Source organism: Trichechus manatus, unplaced genomic scaffold (genome assembly GCF_000243295.1).
Source record: "Trichechus manatus latirostris isolate Lorelei unplaced genomic scaffold, TriManLat1.0 scaffold00027, whole genome shotgun sequence".
NCBI lineage: Eukaryota > Metazoa > Chordata > Mammalia > Sirenia > Trichechidae > Trichechus > Trichechus manatus.
The window spans coordinates 15,440,831-15,452,316 of record NW_004443963.1 but is presented as its reverse complement, the minus strand read 5'-3'; the positions used below and the strand labels follow the sequence as shown (position 1 = coordinate 15,452,316).

General features: G+C 50.7%; 1 protein-coding gene across 1 annotated transcript in view; it reads left to right on the top strand.

The window, feature by feature from the left end:
* Nucleotides 1-505: 505 nt before the first annotated feature.
* The window catches only part of TMPRSS6 (transmembrane serine protease 6), a 40,704-nt gene continuing 29,723 nt past the window's right edge, over nt 506-11,486 (top strand). The window contains exons 1-5 of the mRNA XM_004374031.1: nt 506-701; nt 5,358-5,491; nt 6,953-7,020; nt 7,574-7,758; nt 8,045-8,086. Of these exons, the coding sequence (XP_004374088.1) occupies nt 506-701; nt 5,358-5,491; nt 6,953-7,020; nt 7,574-7,758; nt 8,045-8,086 (625 nt within the window). The remainder of the gene's footprint in view (nt 702-5,357; nt 5,492-6,952; nt 7,021-7,573; nt 7,759-8,044; nt 8,087-11,486) is intronic.

Below are 11,486 nucleotides of genomic sequence, written 5' to 3'. Positions count from 1 at the left end.
CGCAGTAGAAAGAATTGCTGCCTGGTCCTGAGCCATCTTTGTGATCATTGGTATGTTTGAGCCCATTGTTGCTGCTATCATGTCAGTCCATTTCCCGGAGGCTTTCCCTTGTTTTTGCTGAGCCTCAACTTTACTAAACATGATGTCCTTTTCCAGTGAAAAGGAGACACATGCACCCCATTTACTCCAGTTCTGCCTGTGGGTGCAGCATCGGGGAGGTGGTCAGGCTCTGAAACCTCTGCTACGCTTGGAGCCCAGGGAGGCAGGTGGAGGTGAGAAAGTGGGGTCCCGAGCTCTGCTGTTTGCCAGCTTGGGCGAGCCGTTCAGACTGCTTCCGTCCTCTGTGAACTGGGCTCGGTGCTAGTTTCCAAGCAAAGCTCCCTGGGGTCGCTATCCTCCTCCCTAAAAGGCAGGGCACTGCCTAACTTACGTGCATGTCTGGTGTTCCGTGAAGGCTGCTTTGCAAATGCCAGCCTGTTTCCAACCTCAGTCTGTTTCCCCCAGGATGCCCAGGGCTGAGGCCCCCCACGCAGCTGGCGGGCAGAGCGATGGAGGCGATGGCGAGGAGGCAGAGCCGGAGGGGATGTTCAAGTTTGCCTCGGACTCTAGGAGGAAAATTCGGGACTACCTCCGCCTGGCGCCCCTGTGGCTGGCCCTGGTCGTGCTGGCTTCAGTGGGGGTCCTGCTCTGGTATTTCCTAGGTAACCACGGAGGCCTGCCGGGAGATGTACCTGGGGAGGGCTTGGGGTGGCCTTGGGGGCACAGCAGGATGGACCAGGATTCTAGGCTCAGCAACGCCTAGCAAAGCCTGTGCAACCTTGGACAAGTCACTTTGCCTCTCTGAGCTACAGTCCTACTTTCCAGGTCCTGTGGCTCAGCTTCGTTCCCTGCTTCGGCCAATTGTGAATTGAACCCAAGACCCCGTTCTTGTGAATCGACAAACCAAAGGGAGTGTAAACACTGCCTTCCCTTGCCCTCAGCCCTCCTGGGTTGCCCCTGGGGCACCCCTGGGGCTCTAAGCCAGCCCATCCCTCCTGGCGGAAGCCCATGGCACCGGGGTGCCAAGGTACCAATTAGTAACTCTGCTCACTTGAGCTCAGCCTGGTGCTTCTCTAGGGCGGGGACCACAGCTCTGTCACTTCTGTGTTTCCAGGCCCCAGCGCTAATGGGAGACTAGTGGGGGGACACAGGATTCAGGCCTCCAGAGGGGTCTTTCATGCCCCAGTGTGGGCACATGAGGATTCAACAAACAGGGAAAGGTGGGCTTGGAGTTGGAGAGCTTGGGGCCTCTCCCATGTCCTTAACTTTGGCCCTCTCTCCCCGCTATCACAGCCTCAATCTGTCCCCTGGAGCCCCAGGAGCAACTGGCCCGTGCTCTGGACCCATTCATTCATCCATCCTTCCAAATTCAACATTCGTTGAGCACCTACTACGTCTCACTCTAAAACCGATAGAGACTGCGTCTTATTCCTTCAATTCTTGGTGATGGACAGTAGTGGAGAAACAAAATTAGCTGGTGCCTGTAAAAACGCTCCCTGTACTCTGGAAGACTCATTCATTCATTCAGTCCAGAGCACCTCCTGTGTACCAGGCTTGTTGTCAGGCTCTGCCCCCGCCCTCACGACTTAGCTGCAGAGTCAGACACAATAGTTATTGTAACGCATGGCTTATGTTAAGATAGAGGAACACCAGGTGGGGCATGGGAGCCTGTGGCAGGGACAACACCCCTAGCCTAAGTGATCAGAGACTTCTCAGTAAACATTCTGCAAAAGTTAGACAGCATTTCCACTGGCTAAATCTCATGGAGGGATTTCAGGCCCACTGAAAAGAACTGAGGGCATACATTTTGGAGCAGCCATCAGGGAGATCCGCCTAGACCCAGATCCAGAGGGGTTGGCATGCAGGTGGGCTGGAACTGGCCTCTGGGGGGACACTGTCAGGAACCTTAGGTTTGGTGCGGGCCTGCTAGCAAGGCCTCATAGGGTGGATTGTGACTGCACAAAGCTGAGCAGGATGTGACAGGAGTAGAAGCCGTGCGTACTTCATGACTGGCAGGAAGCCAGAAGCCAATGCCCCAGATAGTGTCGGGGGCTGCTGCGGCCTCCTTAGGCAGTGAAATAATTAGTCTTCAGGGTAAACCACAGAGCAGCAGGGTGGACGGCAGGAACCCGCCTGCCAATTGTCTTTCTTTGCAGGGAGACATTCTTCCTGATTGCGCTCCTGGTGTGAATCCCTCCCCGCCAGGAGGGGTGCCCCATGGGCCTAGGACCCTGGGGTGTGTGCTCCTAAACCTTAGCTGGGGGAAGCCAGCCAACCCCCCTCCCAAGTGACTGAGGGTGGAGGGGCACTCCGGGAGGTGCTGATCCTCCCACCCTGGTCCAGGCTTTGCGCGGGGTGCGCGCTGGGCACTGGGTGTGGAGATGAGTGGACGCATGCCTGCCCTCAGGGAGCTCCCAGTCTGGAGTGGAGATGAACAAGCAGCCTGATGGCGGGAGCAGGAGGAGCCCAAAGTGAGGAGCCAACAACTGGGCTTGAGAGGCAGCCCTGCCCAGGAGAGGGAGGAGCTGGCTGGCTTCCCAAGGCGCTTGGTGCTCAGGCCAGCGCGGGCCCCTAATGCTGCCACCACCACTCACACTGCCTTCCCTGGTCCTTCCCTCTCACTCTTCCTGACAGAGACATTTCATGCTTCCCTCTCCCACCTCCAGCACCTCCGTCTCCCTCCTCACTCTCCCTTTGCCTCCTGCTTCAATAAAGACATTGAACCACTCGGAAGAGAAGCCCCAGAGACACCGCCACACACCCTCCAGCTGCCCCCATGTCCTTGCAGGGGAATCATCCCTGCCTGCCCTAAGCTGGCCTCAACCAGGCACCGGGTCCCAGCCCCTCTGCACCCCGTGTGATGGCCTGGCCCCAGCACCTCACCAGTCCTCACACGCTCATTGCTCCCACCACCAGCGTCCTTCTCCAGCCACCCCTCACTCCTTTTCTCCCCTTGGCAATGAACCCTTCAAAAGCTGTGTCCCTGCTGCTGCCTCCAGTTCCATCCCCTAGTCTCTCTGGGACCTCCCCAACCTGGCTGTCACTCCACAATTCCAACCGCCCTTGGCAAGGTCACCAGACACCATGTTGCTAAATCCAAAGGCCAGTTCCAGGTCCTCATGCATCTGACCCACAGCACACTGGACTCTGTTCAACCCTCCGCCTCAAAACCCTGTCCTCCCTCCACTCCTGGGCTCACATGGTTTCAGTTCCTCTGAATGTCTCTGCTGCTGGAGGCTTCTCCCTCTGCTTGTGATCTCTTCTAGTCCCTCGGGCTTTATTTAACTGTATTTTATGCGTTGAGGACTCCCGAATTTGCATTTCCAGCCAGGGCTTCTCCCCTGAGCTCCAGACACTATAGCTGGTGTCCCTTCTCCTCTAGAGGTCGAAGGGGCATCTCAGATCCTACATGTTCAGGTTGCAACTCTCATTCCCCAAACCTGTGCCTCCCAACCTTCCAGATCTCAGGTGGGGCCATTTCATCTTTCAGTTGCTCCTCCCTCACCTCTCTCTTCCTCCTATATCAGATAACCAGTTGCCCTTGAGTCATCTCCAACTCATGACAGCCCCATATGTGTCAGAGTAGGGTTTTCAACGGCTGATTTTTCAGAAGGAGATCACCAGGCCTTTCTTCCAAGGTGCCTCTGGGTAGAGTCGAACCTCCAACCTTTCAGTTAGCGGCTGAGAGCATTAACCGTTTATACCACATGAGGACTACTCTCTCCTATATACCACCCCCAGTTTGCCAGCAACCTGATCATCTCTAACTCCAAAGTATATCCAGAATCCAATCACTTCTTGTCCTCTCTACAACTGCAGCTTCATCCAGGCCTCTGTCACCCTGTCACCCCTCACCTGGACAACTGAAGTGGCCTCTTCACTGGTTTCCCTGCTTCTGCCCTTGCTGCCTTCAAGTCTATTCTCAACACAATAGCAGAGAAATCGTTTTATAAAGTAAATCAAATAAATAAAACCTCCCATGGCTCCTGTCTCTCTCAGAGTGAAAACCATAGTCCCCCAGGGGTTACAAGGCCTTACATCACCTCCCCAGTCTCCATCTCACCTCCTCCTTGCTCACTCTTACGCCAGGCAAGCTTGTGCCTCAGGGCCTTTGCACTTGCTGGTCCCGGGTACACATACACGTGGCTGGCTCTGTCACTTTTTTCCCTGGCCTCCGTATTTATAATTGCAACCTACTCCCAGCCCCTGATTCCAACAGCACTTATCACCTCTTATAGGTAATATTCTGTGTTTGTTCTTTATTATCTATCTTCCTTGTTTGACTATAAGCTCTTAAGGGCAGGGTTTTTTTCTTTTTTTCCTTTGTTGTTTTGTTCACTGTTATACTGGTATAGTCTCAAGTGCTTCAGATCAGTACCTGCATATAATAAGTTGTCAACGAATACATGTTGAATGAATGGATCATTGAATGGATAGGGTATAAACCCAAGGCTATGAATCCATCCTGTGTACATCAGCCAAAACCGAGCTTTACAAAATGGAAATCTGATGATGTTACCCCTAATTTTAATTCTTTCATGGTTTCCCTTGCTCAAAAATCCTATCGTAAGGGCCTGCCCAACCCAGCCCAATGTCTTGCTGCACCCCTCTCTCTGATTGCTCCAACCAAACAGGTCGTTAGCCCCTCATCCTCCCAGTGACCCTTCTTCTGCCTCAGGACCTTTGCACATGCTGTTCCCTCTGTGGAAGGTACTTCTTTCCCTCTCCTTTTCCCAATTTACTTTCTCAGTCCTCATACCTCAGCTCAAAGGTCACCCCAGTCCAGGACAGGTTCCTTTCATGTCCTCTCAGTAGAAACTTGTGCTTCTCTGGATGGCACTTCTACAAGCTGTGGGATTGTAGGAGTCAAACCTGTCTTCCCCACCACTGCTGGCTCCATGAGGGGACACTCGTTTGTGTGGTTTACTAGTGAATCCCTACATAGTAGGCACTTAGCAGACCCTTGTGGAATCCCTGGACAACGTGGTGAGGGAAGGTTGCATAGAGGGGCTAACCCATGATCTTGACCTCTTTGAGCCCATGTGGGTTTCTGGCCTTCAAGTCATCTGTGTCTTGGACCAGGCAATGGGTCAGGCTTTGGGACACCATCCATCTGGGGACCCCTCTCCTCTCTGGCAGCTTGGGGCGAGTTTGTCACCAAATAAACTTCAGATGATAATGAAAAAGATGATGATGGTGCCTTGGAGGCCCAAGACTCTGAGGCCGAGCTGAGGGTTTGGGGTGGCAGGAGAAGCCATGGGGACAGGAGCCCTCCCCATCTGTTCCCTTGGTTAACCCTGCTGGCTCCTTCCCGGCAGGGTACAGGGCGGAGGTGACGGTCAGCCAGGTGTACTCAGGCAGCCTCCGCGTGCTCAATCGCCGCTTCTCCCAGGACCTTGCCCGCCGGGAGTCCAGTGCCTTCCGCAGTGAAACAGCCAAAGCCCAGAAGATGGTAGGGAAGGACGGCGGGGCTGGGAGGTGGGCAGGAGGGAGAGGCTAGGAAGAGATGGCAAGAAGGGAGAGGGGACTGACCACGCCAAACCAATTGCTCAATCCCGTCCAGAACGCTCACTGGAAGCATGGCCCTGTTCTAGGCATGACGGAGGTGATATTGAGGAGGAGGATGTGGTACAGGGTGGAAAGTTAATGGACTCCGGGGTCAAAGCCACTTGAATTAAATCCTACCTGTGTTATTTGAAGCCCTGGTGGCGTAGTGGTTAAGAGCTTGGCTGCTAACCAAAAGGTCGGCAGTTCGAATCCACCAGCCACTTCTTGGAAAGACTAGGAGGACAGTTCTACTCTGTCCTTACAGTGTCTCTATAAGTTGGAAATGACTTGACAGCAATGAGTTTGGTTTGTGCTATTTACAAGCAGCATGACCTTAGGAAAGTTAGCTCAGGGTAGTCAAGGCTGTGAGGACTCCACCCACATCCCTGGGCACTCACCTTCCCTACATGGTGATGGCGACTTTGCTGGAGAGGGCTTCCTGCCACTCACAGCCACAGGGCCACGCTCTGCCCAGCAGGGCAGGGCAGACCAGAAGGGCTGGGAGCTAATGTGCCCAGGAACAACTCTCAACCAATGAGAGATGGGAGCTGGTGGATAAATACCCCAGGTTCATTCACCCTTGGGGTAGAGGGCAATTCTGAGGGTGCTCCACATCATCTCCCAGGGGCCCCGTTGGGTTGAGCCTCAGCTGCCCACAGCCCTAACCTGCTGCCCTCCCTTCCCCACTCTCCAATCAGTGTTTCCTGGAACCACCTCCAAATAAGCTCTAACCCACTGGCTTCACATCCTTGACTCAGGGTCTGATTCTGGGGGACCCAGCATAAGGCTTTCTGCTTCCTCATCTGTAAGCTGGAGGTGATGGTAACAGTACCTGCGTTGTAGGGTTGGGGTGAAATGTGATAATGTGGGTGTCATTGCTATACGTTTAAAGAGCTTTATGAACACATATTACCATCTGATCCTGCCATCAGTACTATAGTTGATGTGCACGAACCACCCAGCAGAGCTCCGGGTCAGGGCAGGCTGCTGTGCCTGAGGCCACTGCAGGGAGGCGAGGAAGGGCACTCTGGAGAAGAGTGGGCTTTTCAGAGTTGACGAGTGGCTTTCAAACAAGAGGAGAGAAGGCCACTAGTGTTCGGGTGGAAGTGAGAGTTAGGGCAGGGCAGTGCCTGGCTGTGGCGGGGAGGGGACAAAAAGGTGGAATTGGCTCTGAGATTGGTGCCCTGGCTCGGCCACTGACCACCGTGTGACCACAGGAGAGCCTTCCCATCCCTATGGGCTTTTGCAGGCTCCTCTGTCAAGCAGGGCTGCCAGGAGGAGCAAGGGGCACCCAGGTAGAAAGGTACTTGGGGCTGTCTGCCCTGGGGAGGTTCACAATGGAGGTGGTTGTTCTCCCTCCTCACAGCTCCAGGACCTCATTGCCAGCACCCGCCTGGGTCCTTACTACAACTCCAGCTCCGTCTACTCCTTTGGGTGAGTTGCCCCCGGCCCCCTACCCTGCCCCCTGCTAGAGCCTCGGACTCAAAAAGTGGGGAGTGCCCTGTAGACTTCTGATGCAATGCCTTCATTTAGAAATGGGGAAACTGAGGCATGGTTAGGGGATTTGGCTTCTTGTGTATGGTTTCCGTTCGTCGAGCTTGGTTTCCTCATCTCAGCAATGAGAAACACGTTAGATCGTGGACATAACGTGCTTATCAAGGGGCTGGCACATATTAGCTGAGGCCATGGGCATGGTGATTAAGAGCATGGGCCCTGGGGCCCAGCCACTGTGTTCATACCCCAGATCTGCTGCTTACAATGTGAGCTATGTGCCTCAGTTTCCTCACCTGTAAAATGGGCCTGATGAAAGCACCTCCCTCAGATGTTGCTGGGAGGTTTCCGGGTAAAGACTGAGAACAATGCCCGGGACATAGTAAGCGCTCAATAAGCCTGAGCCACAGTTGGTTTTCTCCCACAGGAGCAGGGGCTGGGCAAGGGCCAGACTTCCAGCTCCTTCCTCGGCCCCTCTCACTTCTACCTGTCTTAGGGAGGGACCCTTCACCTGCTTCTTCTGGTTCATCCTCCAAATCCCCGAGCACCGCCGGCTGATGCTGAGCCCTGAGGTGGTACAGGCGCTGCTGGTGGAGGAACTGCTGTCCACAGTCAACAGCTCAGCTGCTGCGCCCTACAGGGCCGAGTACGAGGTGGACACCAAGGGCCTGGTGATCCTGGGTGAGTACTGGGGAAGGAGAAAGGCAGTCGGCCTAGTGTGGCCAGGGAGTCAGGCTGGTGGCAAGGCCTGGGGATGCCACCAGGGCCCCGGATGCTGTTAGGGTGGATCCCTGAGTCTGAGTGGCCCAGGAGTCAGGGCAGAGGGGTGTTGGGGACTGGGGGGGGACTCAGTAAATCTCAGACAAGGCTGCCTCTGATGGTCTCCTTATTGAAATTTTTTTATTTTACTTTATTTATTTTTATTTGTTTTTGCTTTTTTTTTTTTTTTCCTTCTTCTTTTTAACAGAGGCCAGCGTGAAAGACATAGTTGCACTGAATTCCACTCTGGGTACGCTACTTTTTCTGTTGTCCTCCCACTTTCCTTTTGACTTGGTGCTTTTCTTGGCTGGTCAAGGGTCAGGGGCCATGCGGTTTCCATGGTTGGGTGCAGGTGGCCCTGGCCTGGACACACCTAGGAGTGCCACACTACGGGTCTGAGCTAGGCTTGGGCATGTGGGGGAGGGGAGGAGGTCCTGCACAAGTGTCCACGTGTGAGTGGGTTTTGTGTACATGGGTGTATATGTGTGCTGTGTGAGGGTGAGTAGTGACTTTATTGTTGTTGTTAGGTGCCACCAAGTCAGTTCCAACTCATAGCGACCCTAGGTACAACAGAATAAAACACTGCCTGGTCCTGCGCCATTCTCACAATCATTGTTATGCTTGAGCCCATTGCTGCAGCCACTGTGTCAATCCATCTCACTGAGGGTCATCCTCTTTTTTGCTGACCCTCTACTTTACTAAGCATGATGTCCTTCTCCAGGGACTGGTCCCTCCTGATAACATGTCCAAAGTATGTGAGAAGTCTCTCCATGCTCACTTCCAAGGAGCATTCTTGTTGGACTTCTTTCAAGACAGATTTGTTCATTCTTTTGGCAGTCTATGGTATATTCAAGATTTTTTGCCAACACCATAATTCAAAGGAATCATTTCTTCTTCCATCTTCCTTATTCATTGTCCAGCTTTCGCATGCATATGAAAACCAAAAAACTTATTGCTGTCAAGTTAATTTCAACTCATAGCGACCCTATGAGAGAGTAGAACTCCCCACAGAGTTTCCAGGGAGCGGCTGATGGATGCAAACTGCCAACTCTTTGGTTAGCAGCGTTGGAAATACCACGGCTTGGGTCAGGCACCCTTAGTTCACAAAGTGACATCTTTGCTTTTTAACACTTTAAAGAGGCCTTTTGCAGTGAATTTGCCCAATGCAATGCGTCATTTGATTTCTTGACTGCTGCTTCCATGGGTGTTGATTGTGGATCCAAGTAAAATGAAATCCTTGACAGCTTCAATATTTTCTCTGTTTATCATGATGTTGCTTATTGGCCCAGTGTGAGGATTATCGTTTTCTTTATGCTGAAGTGTAATCCACACTGAAGGCTGTAGTCTGTGATCTTCATCAGTAAGTGTTTCAAGGCCTCTTCACTTTCAGCAAGAAAGTTTGTTGAAGTAACACAGGTTTTTAATGAGTCTTTCTCCAATCCTGATACAGCATTCTTCTACTTATTCAAATTATTTGCTCAGCATACAGATTGAAAAAGTATGGTGAAATGACACAACCCTGATGCACACCCTTCCTAATTTTAAACCACTCAGTATCCCCTTGTTCTGTTTGAACGACTGCCTCTTGGTCTATGTACAGGCTCTGCATGAGCACAGTTCTCATTCTTTGCAATGTTACCCAGAATTTGTTACGATCCACACAGTCGAATGCCTTTGCGTAAGTCAATAAAACACAGGTGAACATCTTTCTGGTATTCTCTGCTTTTAGCCAAGATCCATCTGACATCGGCAATGATATTCCTCGTTCCAGGTCCTCTTCTGAATCTGCCTTGAATTTCTGGCAGTTCTCTGTTGATGTAATGATGCAACCGCTTTTGAATGATCTTCAGCAAAATTTTACTTGCATGTGATATTAATGATATTGCTCGATAGTTTCTGCATTTTGTTGGATCCCTTTCTTTGGAATGGGTATACATATGGATCTCTTCCAGTCAGTTCACCAGGTAGCTGTCTTCCAGATTTCTTGGCATAGATGAGCGAACGCTTCCAGCGCTGCATCCATTTGTTGACACATCTCAATTGGTAGTCTGTTGATTCCTGGAGCCTTGTTTTTCGCCAGTGCCTTCAATGCAGCTTGGACTTCTTCCTTCAGTACCATCAGTTCTTGATCATATGCTACCTCCTGAAATAGTTGAACATTGATCAAATATTTTTTGTACAGTGACTCTGTGTATTCCTTCCATCTTCTTTTTGGTGTTTCTTGCGTCGTTCAATATTTTCCCCATAGAATCCTTCAATATTGCAACTCGAGGCTTGAATTTTTTCTTCAATTCTTTCAGCTTGAGAAATGCCAATCGTGTTCTTCTCTTTTGGTTTTCTAACTCCAGGTCTTTGCTCATTTCATTATAATATTTTACTTTGTCTTCTCAAGTTGCCCTTTGAAATCTCCTATTCAGCTCTTTTACTTCATCATTTCTCCCATTCACTTTAACTGCTCTGCTCTTCAAGAGCAAGTTTCAGAATCTCTTCTGGAATTCATTTTGGTCTTTTCTTTCTTTTCTGTCTTTCTAATGACCTTTTGCTTCTTCCTGTATGATGTCCTTTATGTCATCCCACAACTCGTCTGGTCTTCAGTCATCAGTATTCAATGCATCAAATTTATTCTTGAGATGGTCTCTAAATTCAGGTGGGATATACTCAAGATCGTGCTTTGGCTCTCATGGACTTGTTCTAATTTTCTTCAGCTTCAGCCTGAACTTGCATACGAGCAATTGATGATCTATTCCACAGCCGGCCCCTGGTCTCATTCTGACTGATGATATTGAGCTTCTCTATTGTTTCTTTCCACAGATGTATAGTCAATTTGACTCCTCTGTATTTCATCTAGCAAAGTCCATGTGTATAGTCACCATTTGTGTTGTTGAAAAAAGGTATTTGCAATGAATAGGTCTTTTGTCTTGCAAAATTTTGGTATGTGATCTCTGGTGTTGTTCTATCACCAAGGCCATATTTTCCAACTATCAATCCTTCTGTTTCCAACTTTTGAATTCCAATAACCAGTAATTATCAATGCATCTTGATTGCATGTTTGATCAATTTCAGATTGCAGGAGTTGGTAAAAATCTTCAATTTCTTCATGTTTGGCCTTAATGGTTGATGTATAAATCTGAATAATAGTCGTATTAACTGGTCTTCCTTGTAGGTATATGGATATTATCCTATCCCTGACAGTGTTGTACTTCAGGATAGATCTTGAAATGTTCTTTTTGATGATGAATGGTGCAGCAGGGTGGGTCCAGAAGGGGGGAAGGGTGGAGATGGGTAGTTTGCTGCATGAACTGAGGCCGACAGGGCAGTACAGGGCAGGGGCCAGGGGACCGCATCAGTGCTGCTCATGGGAGCAGTGCTCGGCACATGGTGAAGATAATCAGGAGGGAAGGGAGAGGATGTGATGTGTGAAGCTAAGTGGGTGAGTGAAAGAAGAGAGGAAAGCAAAAGCAAAAAAAAAAAAAAAAAAGCAAAAGAAAAAATGAAGGAAAAAGGAAAAAAAAATTAAATAAAATAGCAGTGTGGTAGGATTTGGCGAGTGGTGGTGCGGTAGACCCGGCAAGGCCATGTGCCAGTGGCTCTCTAGCTAAGCAGTTCTTCTGGCCTGCCAAGAAGGGATGTGGGCAGTGCACTGGGCGAGG